Here is a 25,000-nt window from a genome sequence, read left to right as displayed (position 1 = left end):
AAAGTTCACTTTATACAACAAAGTTTTAACACAGAGGAAAATTGAGGAATAAAAGAACACTTTTTTATAGTTTTCTACAGCCAACAAACCCAAAAGCAGTGAAGTTGTCACGTTGTGTAAATGGTCAATAAAAAGAGAATACAACAAATCCTTTTCAACTTATATTCAATTGAATAGACTGCAAAGACAAGATATTTCATGTTCACACTCAGAAACTTTCTTGTTTTTTTGAAAATAATCATTAAGTTAGAATGGAATGGCAGCAACACATTGCAAAAAAGGCATTTTTACCAGTGTGTTACATGGCCTTTCCTTTTAACAACACTCAGTAAAGGTTTGGGAAGTGAGGAGACACATTTTTGAAGTGGAATTCTTTCCCATTCTTGCTTGATGTACAGCTTAAGTTGTTCAACAGTCTCCCTTCTCATATTTTAGCCTTCAATGTCTGGACTACAGGCAGGCCAGTCTAGTACCCACACTCTTTTACTATGAAGCCACGCTGTTGTAACACCTGGCTTGGCATTGTCTTGCTGAAATAAGCAGGGGCGTCCATGATAACAACATATGTTGCTCCAAAAGCTGTATGTACCTTTCAGCATTAATGGTGCCTTCACACATGTGTAAGTTACCCATGTCTTGGCCACTAATACACCCCCATACCATCACACATGTGTAAGTTACCCATGTCTTGGCCACTAATACACCCCCATACCATCACACATGCTGCCTTTTACACTTTCACCCTAGAACGGGGGTCACCAACCTTTTTGAAAGCAAGAGCTACTTCTTGGGTAGTGATTAATGCGAAGGGCTACCAGTTTGATACACACTTCAATAAATTGCCAGAAATAGCCAATTTGCTCAATTTACCTTTAACTCTATGTTATTATTAATAATGAATGATATTTACACTTAATTGAACGGTTTAAAAGAGGAGAAAACACGAAAAAAATGACAATTACATTTTGAAACATAGTCTATCTTCCATTTCGACTCTTTAAAATTCAAAATTCAACCGAAAAAAAAGAAGAAGAAAAACTAGCTAATTTGAATCTTTTTGAAAAAATAAAAAAAAATAATTTATGGAACATCATTAGTCATTTTTCCTGATTAAGATTAATTTTACAATTTTAATGACATGTTTTAAATAGGTTGAAATCCAATCTGCACTTTGTTAGAATATATAACAAATTGGACCAAGCTATATTTCTAACAAAGACAAATCATTATTTCTTCTAGATTTTCCAGAACAACATATTTTCAAAGAAATTCAAAAGACTTTGAAATAAGATTTAAATTTGATTCTACAGATTTTCTAGATTTGCCAGAATATATATATTTTTTATTTTAATCATATTAAGTTTGAAGAAATATTTCACAAATATTCTTCGTCGAAAAAACAGAAGCTAAAATGAAGAATAAAATTAAAATGTATTTATTATTCTTTACAATAAAAAAATAAATTTATTTGAACATTGATTTAAATTGTCAGGAAAGAAGAGGAAGGAATTTAAAAGGTAAAAAGTTATATGTGTTTAAAAATCCTAAAATCATTTTTAAGGTTGTATTTTTTCTCTAAAATTGTCTTTCTGAAAGTTATAAGAAGCAAAGTAAAAAAATTAATGCATTTATTTAAACAAGTGAAGACCAAGTCTTTAAAATATTTTCTTGGATTTTCAAATTCTATTTGAGTTTTGTCTCTCTTAGAATTAAAAATGTCGGGCAAAGCGAGACCAGCTTGCTAGTAAATAAATAACATTTAAAAAATCGAGGCAGCTCACTGGTAAGTGCTGCTAGTTGAGCTATTTTTAGAACAGGCCAGCGGGCTACTCATCTGGTCCTTACGGGCTACCTGGTGCCCACGGGCACCGCATTGGTGACCCCTGATCTAGAACAATCCGGATATTTTTTTTCCTTTTTGTTCCGGAGGACACGACGTCCACAGTTTCCAAAAATGAAATGTGGACTCGTCAGACCACAGCACACTTTTCCACTTTGCATCAGTCCATCTTAGATGAGCTCGGGCGGTGTTTCTGGGTGTTGTTGATAAATGGCTTTGGCTTTGCATAGTCGAGTTTTAACTTTGCACTCACAGATGTAGCGACCAACTGTAGTTACTGACAGTGGTTTTCTGAAGTGTTCCTGAGCCCATGTGGTGATATCCTTTACACACTGATGTCGCTTTTTGATGCAGTACCACCTGAGGGATGGAAGGTGTGTAATATCATGGCTTACGTGCAGTGATTTCTCCACATTCTCTCAACCTTTTGATGATATTACGGAGCGTAGATGGTGAAATCCCTCAATTCCTCGTTGAGAAATGTTGTCCTTCAACAATTTGCTCAGGCATTTGTTAACAAGGGGTGACCCTCGCCCCGTCCTTGTTTGTGAACGACTGAGCATTTCACGGAAGCTGCTTTTATACCCAATCATGGCACCCACCTGTTCCCAATTAGCCTGCTCACCTGTGGGATTTGTTGTATTCTCTTTTTATTGAGCATTTACACAACTTGACAACTTCACTGCTTTTGGGCTTTGTGATACAAATTGAGCATCTTGTCATTTTTGTTTGTATTTTTAAGCTAACATTTACATGACCTTTGAATTCCGCATTTATTGGACTAAACAATTGAAACGGCGCTCCCTCTAATTCAGTTTGGTTTAAAGATCAGTTCTTAGGATCACATTGATCTCTCGTGATACAAATACAATAAAATAAGCTTTTTTCTCTCTCCTCGATACGACATATTTATGGCTTTCTTTATATTTCCTCATTGTGGGGAAAACATTTTTTAGTTTTATAGTACGTGTCGTACACGTTTTTCGTTGATGTGTTTGTACAGATGGGAACTAAAAGCCTGGGAAACTACGGTAAGAATCGGACTAATCCAGACTTGTTGGCCGCTTGATGAGAAAAGGGTCAGAAAAGGACACACAAACACACCCACAGATTTGAATAATAATCATTAAAAAACATGTTTGTTTTCTCCCTACCAAGCAATTTGAGTCATTCTTGTTGTATTAATAATAATTATGTTGCTACTTTTTCTACTTAGCAGTTCGGGAGTTTAGGTGGCTGATTAGGTTTGATGTGTTGACGCACAATATCAGAATAATTGTATCGAAGTTATCACAAAACTTTTTTTCTCCATGAGGCGAGCAGACAAAAGTTGTCTTTGATCTCACCAAGCAAAAGGCTTGTAAAACTCCACCGTGTATGGTGGGAAGCGACATGAAGGTGTCGGTTTCTTTGATCTATTGTGATCCACGGGAAGATCTTGTCTTGACCCGAGATCTACAAAGCGGAGAGGAAGCAGGACCTGACGCGAGCTCCAGGCATCTTTTCCTTGAACTGTTTTGTGACCAGCAACAGCTGTTTACGACCCCCCCTCCCTTTAAAAACAGCTCATGCTGTGTGATATGGGGAAGTCCAAAAAAAAAGAGGAGGCGTAGAACTCTCTTGTCAGAGCGTGGTGGGAGACTGTACAAGAGTACAGCCCAGACGTTTCTCCTCATTGAGCTAAATTGAATCCTGTCTCTGTTTGATTCCTTGCTTCTTGTCTGTTTAATAGATGTCCTCGGTGTTTGAACCTGACACACAATAACACGTGATATGTCTTCCTCTGAAACAGTGAGCTCGGGGGAAGTTCCCGACAGCGCGGCAAGTAGGTGAGAAGGAGCGCTGATTTGTTCACCCTACTCCAGTGTTTTTCAACCACTGTGCCGCGGCACACAGGTGTGCCGTGAGATACAGTCTGGTGTGCCGTGGGAGATTATGTCATTTCGCCTAATTGGGTTAAAAATTGGTACATTTTAAGTCTACTTTATACTTCTTTTTGTGCCCTTGGATCCTTTCCATCCTTTGTAACTGAGCTACTGTGTGGAAAAATTTCCCTTGTGGATCATTAAAGTTTGTCTAAATCTAAAAATCTTTTTTGCAAACCAGTAATTATAATCCGCAAATAATGTGCCGTTGTTGAGTGTCAGTGCTGTCTAGAGCTGGGCAGACTAACCGTGTTATACTCTTCCATATCAGTAGGTGGCAGCAGGTAGCTAATTGCTCTGTAGATGTCGGGAACATAGTTTGTCGTGATCACGATATGCAACCGACAGCGGGAGGCAGTGTGCAGGTAAAAAGGTATCTAACGCTTAAATCAAAAATAAACAAAAGGTGAATGCCCCTAAGAAAAGGCATTGAAGCTTAGGGAAGGCTATGCAGAACCAAACTAAAACTGAACTGGCTACAAAGTAAACAAAGACAGAATGCTGGACGACAGCAAAGACTTACTGCGTGTGGAGCAGAGACGTACGTGACATGACAATCGACAACGTCCGCACAACTAAAACGGTCTTAATTGCGAAAACAAAGCGGGTGCGGGGAATAGCACTCAAAGGAAAGCATGAAGCTGCTACAGGGAAACACCAACAAAACAGGAAGGGCCACCAAAATAACAGCGCAAGGCAGGAACTTAAGCACTACACGCTGGAAAACAACAACAAACTCAAAATAAGGCACGACAACCTGGCAGAGTTTCATTTTTTTAACCTTGTCTGCTGGTGGTGTGCCTCCGTATGTTTTTATTTAAAAAATGTGCCTTGGCTCAAAAAAGGTTGAAAAACACTGCCCTACTCCACCAACTCCAACTTAAATCGGTGATCAGAGCTATTTTTTATGCTATCGGATTCATCCTTGTGACGTCGTATTTCCTCATATCCTATTTATCTTCTTTGCCGTCCAAGATTGACCTAATTTTACTGATCGATTCACATCCGAATCACCGTTTTTATTCATCCCGATTCTTGAACGATTCACGGTTTTCATGAATCGATCAAGAAAAAAACGTTTTCCCATCCGTCTTCGCGCTTCCTCGCCGCACTTATTCGTAGCACGTCCGCAGAGGAGAGGAGCTTTTGTTACCCGTAACCTGTTTTGAATATGTTTTATTGTAAATCTACATAGCAAAAATAATACACTGCAAAAATCGGTTTGAATGGAAGAACCAATACTGAACGGAATCGTCACACACGAATCGTAATCAAATTTAATCGTGATTTGTTGTAAGATTCACATTCGTAGGTTAATAGGAGAAGTTTTTACACTAGGAGTTCTGACTACAAAACTACGAAAAATCTTGGTCCGGTTTTTCACATACTTCGTTGGGCATTAAAAAGCGGATGTTAAAGGCCTACTGAAAGCCACTACTAGCGACCACGCAGTCTGATAGTTTATACATCAATGATGAAATCTTAACATTGCAACACATGCCAATACGGCCGGGTTAACTTATAAAGTGACATTTTAAAATTCCCGGGAAATATCCGGCTGAAACATCGCGGTATGATGACGTATGCGCGTGACGAAGTCCGAGTAACGGAAGTTATGGTACCCCGTAGAATCCTATACAAAAATCTCTGTTTTCATTTCATAATTCCACAGTATTCTGGACATCTTTTTCAATTTTTTTAATGAACAATGAAGGCTGCAAAGAAGAAAGTTGTAGGTGGGATCGGTGTATTAGCAGCGGACTACAGCAACACAACCAGGAGGACTTTGTTGGAGCGCTAGCCGCGCTAGCCGCGCTAGCCGCGCTAGCCGCCGACTTCACCTTGACTTCCTACGTCTCCGGGCCGCCAAACGCATCGGGTGAAGTCCTTCGTCCTTCTGCCGATCGCTGGAACGCAGGTGAGCACGGGTGTTGATGAGCAAATGAGGGCTGGCTGGCGTAGGTGGAGAGCTAATGTTTTTAGCACAGCTCTGTGCAGTCCGGTTGCTAAGTTAGCTTCAATGGCGTCGTTAGCACAGCATTGTTAACCTTCGCCAGCCCGGAAAGCATTAACCGTGTATTTACATGTCCACGGTTTAATAGTATTGTTGATTTTCTATCTATCTGTCCAGTCAGGGGTTTATTTCTTTTGTTTCTATATGCAGTTAAAGCAAGATGCTATCACGTTAGCTCGTAGCTAAAGCATGTCGCCGATGTATTGTCGTGGAGATAAAAGGCACTGAATATCCATTTTGCGTTCTGGACTCTCATTTTCAAGAGGATATAGTATCCCAGGTGGTTTAAAATACAAATCTGTGATCCACAATATAAAAAGGAGAGAGTGTGGAATCCAATGAGCCAGCTTGTACCTAAGTTACGGTCAGAGCGAAAAAAGATACGTCCATCACTGCCTCTCAAGTCCTTCACTGTAACGTTCCTCATCTACGAATCTTTCATCCTCGCTCAAATTAATGGGGTAATCATCACTTTCTCGGTCCGAATCTCTCTCGCTCCATTGTAAACAACGGGGAATTGTGAGGAATACTAGCTCCTGTGACGTCACGCTACTTCCGCTACAGGCAAGGCTTTTTTTTATCAGCGAGCAAAAGTTGCAAACTTTATCGTCGATGTTCTCTACTAAATCCTTTCAGCAAAAATATGGCAATATCGCGAAATGATAAAGTATGACACATAGAATGGATCTGCTATTCCCGTTTAAATAAAAAAAAAATCATTTCAGTAGGCCTTTAAGTTGCAAGCTGATATGCGATGTTCGATTGCGATTACGATTTCCATTGCTGTCCTTAGTTTTACGTCAGAATCCTTTTTATAGGCCTACTGAAAGCCACTACTAGCGACCACGCAGTCTGATAGTTTATATATCAATGATGAAATCTGAACATTGCAACACATGCCAATACGGCCGGGTTAACTTATAAAGTGACATTTTAAATTTCCCGCTAAACTTCCGCTTGAAAAACTCCTTTGGATATGACGTATGCGCGTGACGTAGCCAGTAGAACAGAGGTATGGCTCCCCCATTGAATCCAATACAAAAAGCTCTGTTTTCACCTCATACTTCCACAGTATTGTGGACATCTGTGTTGGTGAATCTTTTGCAATTTGTTTAATGAACAATGAAGACTGCAAAGAAGAAAGTTGTAGGTGGGATCGGTGTATTAGCGGCTGGCTGCAGCAACACAACCAGGAGGACTTTGAGTTGGATAGCAGACGCGCTATCCGACGCTAGCCGCCGAGCGCAACGATGATCGGGTGAAGTCCTTCGTCGCGCCGTCGATCGCTGGAACGCAGGTGAGCACGGGTGTTGATGAGCAGATGAGGGCTGGCGTAGGTGGAGCGCAAATGTTTTTTTCATAGCTCTGTGAGGTCCCGTTGCTAAGTTAGCTTCAATGGCGTCGTTAGCAACAGCATTGTTAAGCTTCGCCAGCCTGGAAAGCATTAACCGTGTAGTTACATGTCCATGGTTTAATAGTATTGTTGATTTTCTGTCTATCCTTCCAGTCAGGGGTTTATTTATTTTGTTTCTATCTGCAGTTAAGCCCGATGCTATCACGTTAGCTCCGTAGCTAAAGTGCTTCGCCGATGTATTGTCGTGGAGATAAAAGTCACTGTGAATGTCCATTTTGCGTTCTTGACTCTCATTTTCAAGAGGATATAGTATCCCAGGTGGTTTGAAATACAAATCCGTGATCCACAATAGAAAAAGGAGAAAGTGTGGAATCCAATGAGCCAGCTTGTACCTAAGTTACGGTCAGAGCGAAAAAAGATACGTCCTGCACTGCACTCTAGTCCTTCACTCTCACGTTCCTCATCCACGAATCTTTCATCCTCGCTCAAATTAATGGGGTAATCGTCGCTTTCTCGGTCCGAATCGCTCTCGCTGCTGGTGTAAACAATGGGGAAATGTGAGGAGCCTTTCAACCTGTGACGTCACGCTACTTCCGGTACAGGCAAGGCTTTCTTTATCAGCGACCAAAAGTTGCGAACTTTATCGTCGATGTTCTTTACTAAATCCTTTCAGCAAAAATATGGAAATATCGCGAAATGATCAAGTATGACACATAGAATGGATCTGCTATCCCTGTTTAAACCATGTCGCCCGCAACTGAACCAAATTACTCAATCTTTTTAAGAATGTGTTGACCCTCACAGTTTGGTACTGGGGTCCGTTCCACAGCAGTAGAAAACAGATACAAGGTACGCACATTTTTTCCGGTTAGCTCAGCAACATCATTGAAACAAAAAACGAACTGGTCAAGAAGGATATGTTATGAAATAAAAACTTGTTTTTAAACAAAACTGGTTTTCTGAATACTAGTTAAGTCCTGCTTCCCCTTTGCAGTCCAGGGGCCGTACGTATCAAGCTTCTTAGAGTGCCATTTTACACTTAAGTCCTGAGAATTTGCGAAATTTAGTCCTACTCTCAAACTTAAGAATAAAAGCTTTTTATCAACGTTCTAAAGTCTAAGAATCACTCCTACTCTCCACGATATTTAAGAGACCTTCAGAGGTGTCTTAAGTGGTTAGGAGTTGCCAGCAGGGGATGGCACTGAGGCGAGAGAGACGTGCGCCAACGTTTTTTTTTTTTTTGATGACGAGCAGCTGATCAAACGGTATTGTTTAGACAGAGCGGATATTATTTTTGTCACAGATTTAATACTTTTTGATTCCTTGTTGATTTCTGCATGTGTCTGCAGTGGGCTAGTATATATAGAGCCACCCACACCAGTTTCAAATTAGTTGCCTAATTAATGAATTGGAAAGAAAATGTTATGACAGTAGCGTATGTGTGTGGCCGTGAGGTGAGTGACGTCAGTGAGTGTGTGGGCGATAGAAGAGAGGGAGCGGTAGCGTGAGTGCCGGTGGGGACTAGTTTGTTTTGTATTATTTTGTAGTTTATTGTCAAAATATACACTCCCATTGTCCACTTAAATATTTCCAAGATATTTCTTTATTCTTAGACAAGGGATTCCCTTCCGTGATTGGTCATTTCTATGGACACAGAAATGACGTCACCTAAAATTCCGTTTACGGCACATAGTAATGTCGCTCTGAGTGTGACACTTAAGATTCAGTCCTACACTTCGCTGAAAGTGTGAGTAAGACGCTTGATAACTAACTTTTAAGTGCAGCTTTCAGCGAATAATTTATTTACTCTTAAGTCAACTCTTAGCAGACTTCTTAGGAGTAATTCTAAGAAGCTTGTTAAGTACGGCCCCAGGTCAGGACGTTGTTATGTCACAATTGCACGACATGGAACAAATGACAGCAATGGAAACACAACAAAACGTGTATCGTCAAGAACTGAATGGCTAAGCGGGAACAACACATTTATTTTGACAAGCGTTAAAGTGTGTTCCCATTGCTGTCGCTCAACATAACACTTTAAATTTCGTGAACTGAACTAAAACTGGGTGGAACCAGGGCTTAATAGGCGTGTTTACATTTGAAGCCTGGTACTCTGGTACGTACGTCAGTACTAAAAAACATTGTACGCAAATTTTGTCCAATTCGCCTAACTCTCACGTTTGTATTTTATCATTAGACCAAAGGTGGACCAGTACAAAAAATGCAGGTGCTGGTTGGACCACGTTACGTTACACAATTCAGTTACTAAGAAAAGTCTTGTCTGCTCCAGGTTTTTGACAATCATCTGTAAAACTGCGGATGGAAGTCTCGTAAGCCAGGAACCCAAAACCATTCATCCCAATGAGTGGTTTAACTTTTTATACGTCACACACTTTGCGTGGAAAACATCGTACACAACCTTTCGGCCTTGTTTTGTGCGCACACGAGCTTTATAAACCAGACTCCAATCTTTATTTTTATAACCACGTGTTTTCCTGACTCATTTGAACACCGGTCTGTGTCTTTGGTCCGAGCAGTGCTCAAGTGAACCAGACTTCAGAGTTCACCACTCCTTCAAGTGGCTATTGTCCACTTGTCTTGGTGCCCACCAGGGTTGGGATGCCATTGTCCCGTGAGACGACCGGGGCAATGGCAGTTTGTTGAACGCCTACCAAAAGGGCGAAGCGCCTCCAAGCCTCTCAGTGCAGACTCCCAGAGGCGAGCAGAGGCCAATCAGCTTTGTTCAGTGAACACTTTAGCCGAGTGGTTTGTTTTGCGGTCATTGAGCCATTCCTTGACGCCTGGATTGGGACGCACAGCTGCTTCCTCTCCCTGCACAAGTTTGCTCGGATCAAGCTTCCAATTCTTTGTTTAAATATCGCACAGAAGGTTGCAGACTGATAACGCCATGATCCGTTTAATGATCCTTCTGAGACACCACGAGTTGAGTCGGCAGCAGTTTTACGAAGCCAACGCAGCCTGAGGTTGTTTTGTTTTCCTCGGCTTTCGTCGCCCTCTCAAAGGAAAACAGATTGAGCAAATCCGAGGTCTGAGTCGTATCTCCTCCTCAGCTGCTTTGCTCTTCACTTTGCAAACGCTCGTAGAAGCCAAAGGGGAATTATTCCTTCATGTCTTTGATCTGTTTTCTCTTCTTGTGACAGCAGGCGCTTTGGCAAAGCTGAGCGTCCCCTTGGTGCTCAACCTTGACCGAAGCTGCCAGTCAGGATTCAAAAAAATCATTCTAAATAAATAGTCCTTGTACTGTACAAGCTACCCTCGCGTTGTTCAAGTCCTTAACCCCGCCAGCCACCTACTATAGCATGCGCTCGTTCTGTAGGGCCTTGTAGTACTGCTCCTGCTCGGCATGGCTGCGGGCCGACACGGAGGGACGGCGGGGCAGCGTGGACGAGCGGGACAGCATGTGGCTATCCATTAACAGGTCGGGGTGAGTGGGAGGCGGGAGCACAGCTGAGAACGAAGGGTGGGGAAGGGGCGGGGGTGGCATGATGGAGGAAGGGAGCGGGGGAGGAGGTAAAGGCTGAGAGGATGACACCTGAGAGGATGGGTGAGACGGGAGGGTCATGTGAGAAGGGTGAGGAGGTGGGGGTAGCGGGGAGGAAGAAGACTGGGGAGGGGGCGGCGGTAGATGGGGTGAGGACAGCTGAGGCGGGGGAGGAAGAGGGGAGGAGGCAGTGGGGAGGGGCGGTGGCGGTAGCGGTAGCTCAGCATCAACACCCAGAAACTCCTTTTTAACCGGAAGTGTCCGGTAGTCGCGGTAAAGCGGGGCGTTGTCCGGCCGCTGCAAAATGCCGCGGTGTTTATCCACCGACGTGTCACCGCCCATCAGGTTGCCACTGATGGTGTTCCTCCACTCCCATGGCTTCCCGTTCGCGGCCGTCACGCGCACCACCGGATGGTGGGGGGCGTGGGCGTCGATGGTAACGATGCTGCCGCTGCCAGCGATGCTGCCGGGGTTGCTGCTTATGCAGCTGTCCCGGTCGGGAGGGATGCGGTAGTAGGGTGACTCGGACGAGTTGGAGCCGCCACCGGAGGAGGAGCCGCCCTCCGAGGTGACCCCGCCATGGTTCTGCTGCTTGGACATCGCCATCACCTGCAAGGAAATGTCAAGATAGTATGCGGTGAGTCTTTGTTTGGGGACACCTAGCATGGGAACAACATTGGCCTAGCAAGAATTAGCCTCCCATCGCATGCCCCGTGAACACACACGGAGATACATACATGGAGAAATGTTATCATTGAGATTTGTGAAAAATATTATTGGGTAATCGACAAAAATGCAAGAAAATTTCAGTTTCGGTTCAATAGTTTTTGGTTCGTGCTCACCTGAGTGACTCTTGGCTGACTCGGAGCTTGAACAGGCACCCGGGGGGTCGACACAGCAATGGGCCCCACACTTGGCTCCTTAGCACCGCCCCCTTCTGTGAGCAACAGCCACTTTGCGCGAGTCTTGGCGCTCTTGGGGGAGACAGGCGGCGGACGTGTGGCCTCTTCGGGAATGTGAACCAGCGGCGGGGCCACCGCCATCCTGGCTGTAGTAGGTGTGGACATGCCCTTGTTGGCTTGGACTTTAGGGTAAAGAGAGGCCGGCACCCCCTTGTCGCCCACTTCCCCGCCATCCTCGTCCCCGGTGTTCACACCCTCGGCTCCATTCTCACCCTCATCTTCGTCCCGAGAGCTCTGACTGCGCAGCTCCAGCGAGCGCTGCTTCCACTCTGACACCAGCTGCCTGGACCTTTGGGGGTCGAAGGGCACGTGGAAGGTCATGTGGCGCTGAGAGGTGGTCTGCTCCTCGGAGGGCGAGATGGGGCTGCTGCCGTTGGCCACCCTGGGCAAAGTGTTGCTGAAAGTCACCATGGTTTCCTTGCCCATGGGACCACGGGTGGCCAGGAGCTCCACGTCGGCGCTGGCTCGCTTCAGGGAGGTCAGCGAGGCTTTCTCCCGCCTCACCTTGCTGCGTGCCCCTGAGGCCATGGCCATGCCCAGCTCCTCCCTGCTCTCCGACACGCGGGGGGTCTTCCTGTAGAGGGAGTCGTGGCCGCGCTGACTCAGCACCCTCAGGGTGTCCTTCTGCTGTGCCGACAGCATTTTGGGATGAGGCGAGGCATCTTCTTCGGACGCTTTGAAGTTTGCCACCGCATAGACGGCCTGTAGGGGGAGGGAATATTAGAAGGGTGACTTCACATTCAGGAAAGAAGGGGCAGTGCCCCAGCAGAGGGCTACTGGCTGGCACTGGCTTCCTGTGTACTTAAGATGTGACTTTAAGGTTTTACTACTTACACATAAAATACTACACGGTCTAGTTCCATCCTATCTTGCCGATTGTATTGTACCATATGTCCCGGCAAGAAATCTGCGTTCAAAGAACTCCGGCTTATTAGTGATTCCCAGAGCCCAAAAAAAGTCTGCGGGCTATAGAGCGTTTTCTATTCGGGCTCCAGAACTATGGAATGCCCTCCCGGTAAAAGTTAGAGATGCTACCTCAGTAGAAGCATTTAAGTCTCATCTTAAAACTCATTTGTATACTCTAGCCTTTAAATAGACCCCCTTTTTAGACAAGTTGATATGCCGTTTCTTTTCTTTTCTGCCCCCCTCTCCCTTGTGGAAGGGGGTGGGGGTGAGGTGGGGGCAATATTATTTCGATACTTTTCGGTACTTTTCTATACTTTTCTAAATAAAGGGGACCGGAAAAAATTGCATTATTGGCTTTATTGCAGGGATGTCCAAAGTGTGGCCCAGGGGCCATTTGTGGCCCGCAGATCATTTTTTAACGGCCCCACGGCACATTTTAAAAATACGATTGAAAACAATTAAAAGCATGATAAGTGGTATAAAAGAGCAAACAGGTGAAATGTAACAAGAACATGTCGAAATGTATACTCTAATAACTGTTGGAAGCAGATCAGAATCATATCCATATTTAAGTGTTAATTCTTTCTAAACTCCTATAGTCATATAAAGAATAGCTAGTATTCTTCCTTCTTTTGAGTCTCATAGTAAGGTGTCGGCCTTCTAGATTGGAATGTGTCAGAGTAGAGATAACTCGGAGTAGTCTAAACAATGGGAGTGGGGGCGAGGGACAGAGGGAAGATCACAGGACTTCCGGGGGTTTGAGAGGAGACCGAGCTAGACCGGGCGAGGGAACGCTGGTGTACTAGATTGGTCTCACGTTTGTCCTCTCAGCTTGGAGAATAAACCACACAATACCAACTTCTGCCTGGTGATTGAATATAAACATCAGCTTATTGCCATAAAAAGAATCTGGGAGAGACTAGCAATTTGAATTCCCCATTGGAGGAATGCTAGTCAACGCAACATAACACAAAGCTGCCATGCAGGCTGTTTCTTTCTTCAATGTCATTAGGAATTATTGACCTATTCAAGGCTCCAATTACATCACATCTGAGATATTTTGGGGGAAAATGTTGTATATTTTGTGTTTGCCATATAAAAAACTGAGCTGTTTTTTTATAAAGAAGGGCCTAAGACGAACAAACGAAAAACATATACAACAATAAAACGTATAATTGACGGATAGATCTGAAGTTGATCTCGAGATTATTGTGTTAAAAGTAAACAGTAAAAAAAAAAATAGAATAGATTTTTTAACACTATAATTATTTGGATCCGCAATTATTTTAGTGTGATTTGTTTTTAAGTGTCATTGCTCAAAAAATAATAATGAATTCAAGTCAATGTTGTTATGAGTTATTGACCTTTTAAGGCTCCAATTATTATATAATCTCAAAAATTCCACTTAAAAATGTTATTGTGTGAAAATATTGCATATCTTGTATTTTGTCCATAAAAAAAAGGGTTTTTCTTTGACAACAAGAGCATACATTTTAAATCTTTAAAACCGTTATATTGACAGATAGACCTAATGTTGATCTATGGGGATCAAGAACAAGAACCACATGGGGAACAAGAACAAGAACCACATGGGGAACAACAACAAGAACCGCATGGGGAACAAGAACAAGAACCGCATCGGGGACAAGAACAAGAACCACATGGGGAACAAGAACAAGAACCGCATGGGGAACAAGAACAAGAACCGCATGGGGAACAAGAACAAGAACCGCATGGGGGACAAGAACAAGAACCGCATGGGGAACAAGAACAAGAACCGCATGGGGGACAAGAACAAGAACCGCATGGGGAAAAGAACAAGAACCGCATGGGGGACAAGAACAAGAACCGCATGGGGAACAAGAACAAGAACCGCATGGGGAACAAGAACAAGAACCGCATGGGGGACAAGAACAAGAACCGCATGGGGGACAAGAACAAGAACCGCATGGGGGACAAGAACAAGAACCGCATGGGGAACAAGAACAAGAACCGCATGGGGAACAAGAACAAGAACCGCATGGGGAACAAGAACAAGAACCACATGGGGAACAAGAACAAGAACCGCATGGGGAACAAGAACAAGAACCACATGGGGAACAAGAACAAGAACCGCATGGGGAACAAGAACAAGAACCACATGGGGAACAAAAACAAGAACCGCATGGGGGACAAGAACAAGAACCGCATGGGGAACAAGAACAAGAACCGCATGGGGGACAAGAACAAGAACCGCATGGGGGACAAGAACAAGAACCACATGGGGAACAAGAACAAGAACCACATGGGGAACAAGAACAAGAACCACATGGGGAACAAGAACAAGAACCGCATGGGGGACAAGAACAAGAACCGCATGGGGGACAAGAACAAGAACCACATGGGGAACAAGAACAAGAACCACATGGGGAACAAGAACAAGAACCACATGGGGAACAAGAACAAGAACCGCATGGGGGACAAGAACAAGAACCACATGGGGAACAAGAACAAGAACCGCATGGGGGACAAGAACAAGAACCGCATGGGGGACAAGAACAAGAACCACATGGGGAACAAGAACAAGAACCACATGGGGAACAAGAACAAGAACCACATGGGGAACAAGAACAAGAACCACATGGGGAACAAGAACAAGAACCGCATGGGGGACAAGAACAAGAACCGCATGGGGGACAAGAACAAGAACCACATGGGGAACAAGAACAAGAACCACATGGGGAACAAGAACAAGAACCAGATGGGGAACAAGAACAAGAACCGCATGGGGGACAAGAACAAGAACCACATGGGGAACAAGAACAAGAACCGCATGGGGGACAAGAACAAGAACCGCATGGGGGACAAGAACAAGAACCACATGGGGAACAAGAACAAGAACCACATGGGGAACAAGAACAAGAACCGCATGGGGGACAAGAACAAGAACCGCATGGGGGACAAGAACAAGAACCACATGGGGAACAAGAACAAGAACCGCATGGGGAACAAGAACAAGAACAAGAACAAGTACAAGTAGAGGAAGCAGAGAAGCTGAGGCTGATGAAAAAGACAAAAGAGAGAGAGAGAGAATGTGCAATGACAACATTTTCTGCAATGACAACATTTTCCTCTCCCTTTAAAATCTCTCTCATCCTTTTTCCGTAATAAGAAAGCTAAAAATAGATTTCCAAAAAAAGAAAGAAGAGTTTGTTAGCGGCGGCTGTCATTGTGTTGCAACCACACAATGTGACCACTGAAGATCTGCATGGGAATACAAAAGGTGTATTTACATGGATTTAGTGTATTTACATGTACTACATGTATATCTACATGTATTTACAAGTATTTAGTGTATCTACATGTATTTACATGGATTTAGTGTATTTACATGTACTACATGTATATTTACATGGATTTAGTGTACTATACAGTATACTACATGTATATGTGTATCTACATGTACTACATGTATCTACATGTATCTACATGGATTTAGTGTATCTACATGTATTTAGTGTATCTATATGTATTTAGTGTATTTACATGTATTTAGTGTATTTACATGTATTTACGTGTATTACATGTATTTAGTGTATTTACATGTATTTACATGTATTTAGTGTATTTACAAGTAGTACATGTATATCTACATGTATTTAGTGTACGTGTATTAACATGTATCTACATGTATTTACATGTATTTAGTGTATCTACATGTAGTATATGTATATGTGTATCTACATGTATTTACATGTATCTACATGTATCTACAAACATTTTGTGTATCTACATGTATTTACATGTATCTATATGTGTTTACATGTATTTAGTGTACATGTATCTACATGTATCTACAAACATTTTGTGTATCTACATGTATTTACATGTATCTACATGTATTTACATGTATTTAGTGTACATGTATTGACATGTATCTACATGTATTTTCATGTATTCGATGTATCTACATGTATTGACATGTATCTACACGTATTTACACGTATTTACACATATTTAGTGTATCTACATGTAGTATATGTATATGTGTATCTACATGTATTTACATGTATTTAGTATATCTATATGTATTAACATGTATCTACATGTATTTACACGTATTTAGTGTATCTATATGTATTAACATGTATCTACATGTATTAACATGTATCTACATGTATTTACACATATTTAGTGTATCTACATGCAGTATATGTATATGTGTATCTACATGTATTTACATGTATTTAGTGTATCCATCCATCCATCCATCCATCTTCAACCGCTTATCCGGAATCGGGTCGCGGGGACAGCAGCTCCAGCAAAGACCCCCAGACTTCCCTCTCCAGAGCAACATTTGCGACTTCCTCCTGGGGAATTCCGAAGCGTTCCCAGGCCAGAGAGGAGATGTAATCCCCCCATCTGGTCCTTGGCCTGCCGCGGGGCCTCCTCCCAGTGGGACGTGCAACGAGGACCTCCCTAGGGAGACGCTCGTGAGGCATCCGCACGAGATGCCCGAACCACCTAAGCTGGCTCCTTTCCAAGCGAAGGAGCAGCGGGTCTACTCCGAGTCTCTCTCGGGTGACTGCACTTCTCACCCTATCTCTAAGGGAGATGCCAGCCACCCTTCTGAGGAAACTCATTTCGGCCGCTTGTAGCCGCGATCTTATTCTTTCGGTCATTACCCACACTTCATGACCATAGGTGAGAGTAGGAATGTAGATAGCTCGGTAGACCGAGAGCTTTGCCTTCTGGCTCAGCTCCCGTTTCGTCACAACAGTGCGGCAGAGAGACTGCAATACTGCCCCAGCTGCTCCGATTCTCCGGCTGATTTCCTTCTCCATCTTTCCCTCACTCGTGAACAAGACCCCGAGATACTTAAACTCCTCCACCTGGGACAGAGTCCTGTCCCCTACCCGGACTGTACAAACCATCGGTTTCCTGCTGAGAACCATGGCCTCAGATTTGGAGATGCTGATCCTCATTCCAGCCGCTGAACACTCGGCTGCGAACCGATCCAGTGAGAGCTGAAGGTCACGAACCGAAGGTGCCATCAGGACCACATCATCTGCAAACAGCAGTGATGCAACCTTTAGCCCCCCGAGACGTATACCCTCTCCGCCATGGCCACGACTCCGCCTAGAAATCCTGTCCATGAAAATCACAAACAGGATAGGTGACAGAGCGCAGCCCTGGCGGAGACCAACCCCCACTGGAAACGGATCCGACTTACATCCAAGCACCCGGACACAACTCTCGCTTTGGTTGTACAGAGATTGGATGGCCCTCAGCAGGGTTCCCCTCACTCCGTACTCCCTCAGCACCTCCCACAAGATCTCCCGAGGGACGCGGTCATACGCCTTCTCCAAATCCACAAAACACATGTAGACTGGATAGGCATACTCCCAGGCCCTCTCCAGGATTCCCGCAAGCGTAAAGAGTTGGTCAGTTGTTCCACGACCAGGACGGAATCCACATTGCTCCTCTTGAATCTGAGGTTCGACTATCGGCCGGACCCTCCTTTCCAGTACCTTGGCGTAAACTTTCCCAGGGAGGCTGAGTAGTGTGATACCCCTGTAATTAGCACACACCCTCTGGTCCCCCTTTTTGAAAAGGGGAACCACCACCCCAGTCTGCCACTCCCTCGGCACTGTCCCAGACTTCCACGCAATGTTGAAAAGGCGTATCAACCAAGACAGCCCATCAACACCCAGAGCCTTCAGCATTTCTGGACGGATCTCGTCAACCCCCGGAGCTTTGCCACCGTGGAGTTGTCTAACTACCTCAGTGACTTCACTCCGAGAGATCGACGTCGATCCCCCATCATCCTCAGGCCCTGCTCCTATCAGGGAGGGTGTGTCTGATGTAGTTGGGTTCAGGAGTTCCTCAAAGTGCTCTTTCCAACGCCCCACGACTTCCTCACTTGAAGTCAGCAAAGTCCCATCCTTGCCGTACACAGCTTGGATGGTTCCCTGCTTCCCCCTCCTGAGGTGCCGTATGGTCTTCCAGAACAGCTTTGGTGCCGCCCGATAGTCCTTCTCCATGGATTCCCCGAACTGCTCCCACACCCTCTGCTTAGCCTCGTCCACAGCCACGGCCGCTGCCCTTCGGGCCCGTCGGTACCTTGCAACTGCCTCCGGAGTCCCCTGGGATAACATACCCCGGTAGGACTCCTTCTTCAGTCGGACGGCTTCCCTGACCACCACTGTCCACCAGGGTGTTCGAGGGTTACCGCCCCTTGAGGCACCTAAGACCTTCTGGCCACAGCTCGCATCTGCAGCTTTAGCAATAGAGGCTTTGAACATTGCCCATTCCTGTTCAATGTCCCCAACCTCCACAGGGATGGCAGAGAAGTCCCGCCGGAGGTGGGAGTTGAAGTCCTTCCGGACAGAGGACTCCTCCAAACGTTCCCAGTTCACCCGCACTACACGCTTGGGTTTGCCAGGTCTGTCCAGAGGTTTCCCCCGCCATCTAACCCAACTCACCACCAGATGGTGATCAGTTGACAGTTCAGCCCCTCTCTTCACCCGAGTGTCCAAAACATACGGCCTCAGATCAGCTGATACGATTACAAAATCGATCATTGATCTTTGGCCTAGGGTGCTCTGGTACCAGGTACACCTATGAGCATCCTTATGCTTAAACATGGTGTTTGTTATCGCAAGTCCGTGACTAGCACAGAAGTCCAGTAACAATCCACCACTCAGGTTCAGATCAGGGAGACCGTTCCTCCCAATCACGCCAGTCCAAGTATCACTGTCATTGCCCACGTGCGCGTTGAAGTCCCCCAGCAAGACTATGGAATCCCCTGCCGGCGCCCCATACAGGACCCCATGCAAGGTATCCAAGAAGGCTGAATACTCTGAACTCCTGTTTGGTGCGTATGCACAAACAACAGTCAGAGTTTTCCCCCCTCCAACCCTAAGGCGAAGGGAGGCGACCCTCTTGTCCACTGGGGTGAACTCCAACGTACAGGCACTCAGCCGGGGACTCGTGAGTATCCCCACACCCGCCTGTGCCCTCACACCCTGAGCAACTCCAGAAGTGAACAAGGTCCATCCCTTGTCCAGGAGTGTGGTTTCAGAGCCCTTGCTATGCGTAGAGGTAAGCCCCACCAGATCCAACCGGTAGCGCTCCACCTCCCGCACCAGCTCAGGCTCCTTCCCCACCAGCGTAGAGACGTTCCACGTCCCGAAAGTCAGCCTCTGCTGCCCCGAATTGGTCCGTCCGGAGCCTCCACTTTCACCGCCATCCACTTGGCAGCGCACCCGACCCCACTGGTTCCGACCGCGGGTGGTGGGCCCACGTGGCAGAGAAGATGGTGTGTCCACGTAGCTTCTTCGGGCTGTGCCCGGCCGGGCTCCGTGGCAAGCCCGGCCACCAGGCGCTCGCTGACGAGCCCTACCTCCGGGCCTAGCTCCGGAGGAGGGCCCCGGGCTTCCTCCGGGCCGGGTAACGCATCCTCTTTTAGTATAGTTCATGGGGGGTATCGTAACCCTGATGGGGGGGGCATTCGGGTGCTACACCTTGCCCAAGGGTGACCCGGAACTATGTAAGGCAGGGGCGTTCAACTCCCTGAGGCTTAATACAAGCCCACATACCTAATTTAGTGTATCTATATGTATTAACATGTATCTACATGTATCAACATGTATCTACATGTATTTACACGTATTTAGTGTATCTACATGTAGTATATGTATATGTGTATCTACATGTATTTACATGTATTTCGTGTATGTACATGTACTAACATGTATATACACATATTTACATGTATTTAGTGTATCTACAAGTAGAGGATGTATATATGTATCTACATGTATTTACAAGTATTTAGTGTATCTACATGTATTTAGTGTATCTACATGTATTTATATGTATTACACGTATTTAGTGTATCTACATGTATTAACATGTATTTAGTGTATCTTCATGTATTTACATATATTACACGTATTTAGTGTATCTACATGTATTTACATGTATTTAGTGTATCTACATGTATTTATATGTATTACACGTATTTAGTGTATCTACATGTATTAACATGTATTTAGTGTATCTTCATATATTTACATATATTACACGTATTTAGTGTATCTACATAAATTACATGTATTTAGTGTATCTACATGTATTTATATGTATTACACGTATTTAGTGTATCTACATGTATTTACATGTATTTAGTGTATCTTCATATATTTACATATATTACATGTATTTAGTGTATCTACATGAATTACATGTATTTAGTGTATCTACATGTATTTATATGTATTACACGTATTTAGTGTATGTACATGTATTAACATGTATTTAGTGTATCTACATATATTTACATATATTACACATATTTAGTGTATCTACATAAATTACATGTATTTTGTGTATCTACATGTATTTACATGTATTTAGTGTATCTTCATATATTTACATATATTACACATATTTGGCGTATTTACATAAATTACATGTTTTTAGTGTATCTACATGTATTTATATGTATTACACGTATTTAGTGTATCTACATGTATTTACATGTATTTAGTGTCTCTTCATATATTTACATAAATTACATGTATTTAGTGTATCTACATGTATTAACATGTATTTAGTGTATCTTCATATATTTACATATATTACACATATTTGGCGTATCTACATAAATTACATGTATTTAGTGTTTTTACACATAACATGTATTTAAATGTATTTGGTGTATATATCTACATGCATTTACATACACTTATTATCTTCACATATCTGTGGTATTTACATATATTACATGTATTTACAAGTATTTAGTGTATCCACACGTATGGATAGTATTTAGTGTGTCTACATGTACAGTATTAACATGTATCTAGTGTATATACACGTACTTACACGAGTTTAGTGTATTTACATGTATTTAGAGTATCTCCATGTATTTGCATGTATTTACATGTATTTACATGTAGAGTACATAGCACATTTACATGTATTTAGTGTATTTCCATACATGTACACGTATTCACATGTATTTAGGTGTATTTACAGGTACAGTATACAGCACATTTACATGTATTTAGTGTATTTCCATACATGTACACGTAGTCACATGTATTTAGGTGTATTTACAGGTACAGTAAACAGTGCATTTACGTGTATTTACGTGTATTTACGTATATATATATATACACACGTGTCGCACCACGTTCGTGAGACCCGCCAGACAAGAAAAAGGGCAAAGGAAGAGGAGTGGTGCCAACTGACCAGGTAGACGGCGATGGCCGCCCCGATGACGTAGCCCACGTAGACGTCGATGGGGTGACTGCGATGCTGCGTGATCTGGGTGAGACCCGCCAGGCCGGCTGCCATGCAGAATGTGAACACCAGCAAGGGTTTGAGGAGTTTGGTGCTGTTACTGATGCTGGCGTTCAAGTACATCTAAGGACACAGCAATACACACATTAAATACATACTGTAGTTTTTAGTTTTTATTTTTATTTTTTATTTTTAAAAATAATAATACTATATTTTTTTTTCATCAGATTTATCAATTAAAATGTATAACACTATTTTTTTTTTTTTACATTAATTTTTAAATTCATCCACTTCTTACAAGATTGCATTTATCTACAAATATATACAAAAAATACACAGAAGCAGTTTTTTATTTCTATTTTGTGGTCTAAATATTTGAATACCAATTTAAAAGAATATAAATATGACAAAATATTGAAAGTGGTAGTATGCATAATTGACAAATGATTTGTGTTATGTAATTAAAGGGAACTTGTTGTAAACTGTTGTTGTTGTTGTTGCCCCATGGTAAATAACACGGAATAATAATAAGGTTCATTATATTCATGTTTGTACAGTAATATTTATCTAGTAACGATTCATTGTATTGTGTATTTTTACATAAATACTATGTTTTTTTTATTATTAGGTTTTGATCAAGTTTTTAGCATATTTTTAAAATATGTTATTGATAAAGATTTTTTATTAGGTTTTGATTAAGTTATCAATTGTATTTACATTTTTATTTTTGTATTTTTTTTATTTTATAAGAATAATGCTATTTTTTTTAATCAGATATATCAATTGAAATTTATAAAAAAAAAAAAAAAACAACATTATTTTTTAAATTCATCCACTTCTTACAAGATTGCATTTATCTGCAAATACATTAAAAAAAATACACATAAGCAGTTTTTTATTTTTATTTTGTGGTATGAATATTTGAATAAAATAAAATAAAATAAATATGACAAAATATTGAAAGTGGTAGTATGCATAATTGACAAATGATTTGTGTTATGTAATTCAAGGGAACTTGTTGTAAACTGTTGTTCTTGTTGCCCCATGGTAAATAACACGGAATAATAATAAGGTTCATTATGAAATATAGCAAGATGAGACATATTCATGTTTGTACGGTAATATTTATCTAGTAAGTATTCATTGTATTGTGTATTTTTACATCAATACTATGATTTTTTTAAATTTATTATTAGGTTTTGATCAAGTTTTTAGCATATCTTTAAAATATGTTATTGATAAAGATTTTTTATTAGGTTTTGATTAAGTTATCAATTGTATTTACATTTTTATTTTTTATTTTTTTTATTTTATAAGAATAATGCTATTTTTTTTAATCAGATATATCAATTGAAATTTATTAAAAAAAAAAAAAAAAAACATTAATTTTTAAATTCATCCACTTCTTACAAGATTGCATTTATCTACAAATACATTAAAAAAATACACAGAAGCAGTTTTTTATTTTTATTTTGTGGTCTGAATATTTGAATAAAATAAAATAAAAGAAATTTGACAAAATATTGAAAGTGGTAGTATGCATAATTGACAAATGATTTGTGTTATGTAATTAAAGGGAACTTGTTGTAAACTGTTGTTGTTGTTGCCCCATGGTAAATAACACGGAATAATAATAAGGTTCATTATGAAATATAGCAAGATGAGACATATTCATGTTTGTACGGTAATATTTATCTAGTAAGTATTCATTGTATTGTGTATTTTTACATAAATACTATGATTTTTTTAAAATGTATTATTAGGTTTTGATCAAGTTTTTAGCATATCTTTAAAATATGTTATTGATAAAGATTTTTTATTAGGTTTTGATTAAGTTATCAATTGTATTTACATTTTTATTTTTTATTTTTTTTTATTTTATAAGAATAATGCTTTTTTTTTAATCAGATATATCAATTGAAATTTATAAAAAAAAAAAAAAAAAAACATTAATTTTTAAATTCATCCACTTCTTACAAGATTGCATTTATCTACAAATACATTAAAAAAATACACAGAAGCAGTTTTTTATTTTTATGTTGTGGTCTGAATATTTGAATAAAATAAAATAAAAGAAATTTGACAAAATATTGAAAGTGGTAGTATGCATTATTGACAGATGATTTGTGTTATGTAATTAAAGGGAACTTGTTGTAAACTGTTGTTGTTGTTGTTGCCCCATGGTAAATAACACGGAATAATAATAAGGTTCATTATGAAATATAGCAAGATGAGACATATTCATGTTTGTACAGTAATATTTATCTATTAAGTATTCATTGTATTGTGTATTTTTACATAAATACTATGATTTTTTTTTTATTATTAGATTTTGATCAAGTTTTTAGGATATTTTTAAAATATGTTATTGATAAAGATTTTTTATTAGGTTTTGATTAAGTTATCAATTGTATTTACATTTTTATTTTTTATTTTTTTTATTTTATAAGAATAATGCTATTTTTTTTAATCAGATATATCAATTGAAATATATATATATATATATATATATATATATATATATATATATATATATATATATATATATATATATACATATATATATATATATATATATATATATATATATATATATATATATATATATATATATATATATATATATATATATATATATATATATATATATATATATATATATATATAAAACATTATTTTTTAAATTCATCCACTTCTTACAAGATTGCATTTATCTACAAATACATTTAAAAAAAATACACAGAAGCAGTTTTTTATTTTTATTTTGTGGTCTGAATATTTGAATAAAATAAAATAAAATAAATATGACAAAATATTGAAAGTGGTAGTATGCATAATTGACAAATTATTTGGTGTTATGTAATTAAAGGGAACTTGTTGTAAACTGTTGTTGTTGTTGCCCCATGGTAAATAACACGGAATAATAATAAGGTTCATTATGAAATATAGCAAAATGAGACATATTCATGTTTGTACAGTAATATTTATCTAGTAAGTATTCATTGTATTGTGTATTTTTACATAAATACTATGATTTTTTTTTTTGTTATTAGGTTTTGATCAAGTTTTTAGCATATTTTTAAAATATTTTATTGATAAATATTTTTTATTAGGTTTTGATTAAGTTATCAATTGTATTTACATTTTTATTTTTTATTTTTTTAATTTTATAAGAATAATGCTATTTTTTTTATCAGATATATCAA

The 25,000-nt window shown here is 40.8% G+C and overlaps 1 protein-coding gene across 1 annotated transcript in view; it reads right to left on the bottom strand.

The window, feature by feature from the left end:
• Positions 1 to 9,548: 9,548 nt before the first annotated feature.
• plppr3a (phospholipid phosphatase related 3a) overlaps positions 9,549 to 25,000 on the bottom strand; it is a 26,777-nt gene continuing 11,325 nt past the window's right edge. The window contains exons 6-8 of the mRNA XM_062039935.1: positions 21,744 to 21,917; positions 11,478 to 12,299; positions 9,549 to 11,244 (exon numbers count right to left, since the gene is read on the bottom strand). Coding sequence (XP_061895919.1) covers positions 10,447 to 11,244; positions 11,478 to 12,299; positions 21,744 to 21,917 — 1,794 coding nt within the window. The 3' untranslated portion in view covers positions 9,549 to 10,446. The remainder of the gene's footprint in view (positions 11,245 to 11,477; positions 12,300 to 21,743; positions 21,918 to 25,000) is intronic.

The sequence above is a fragment of the Entelurus aequoreus genome, linkage group LG03 (genome assembly GCF_033978785.1).
Source record: "Entelurus aequoreus isolate RoL-2023_Sb linkage group LG03, RoL_Eaeq_v1.1, whole genome shotgun sequence".
NCBI lineage: Eukaryota > Metazoa > Chordata > Actinopteri > Syngnathiformes > Syngnathidae > Entelurus > Entelurus aequoreus.
Note: the sequence above shows the minus strand (reverse complement) of the source record. Positions and strands in the feature narration are given on the sequence as shown.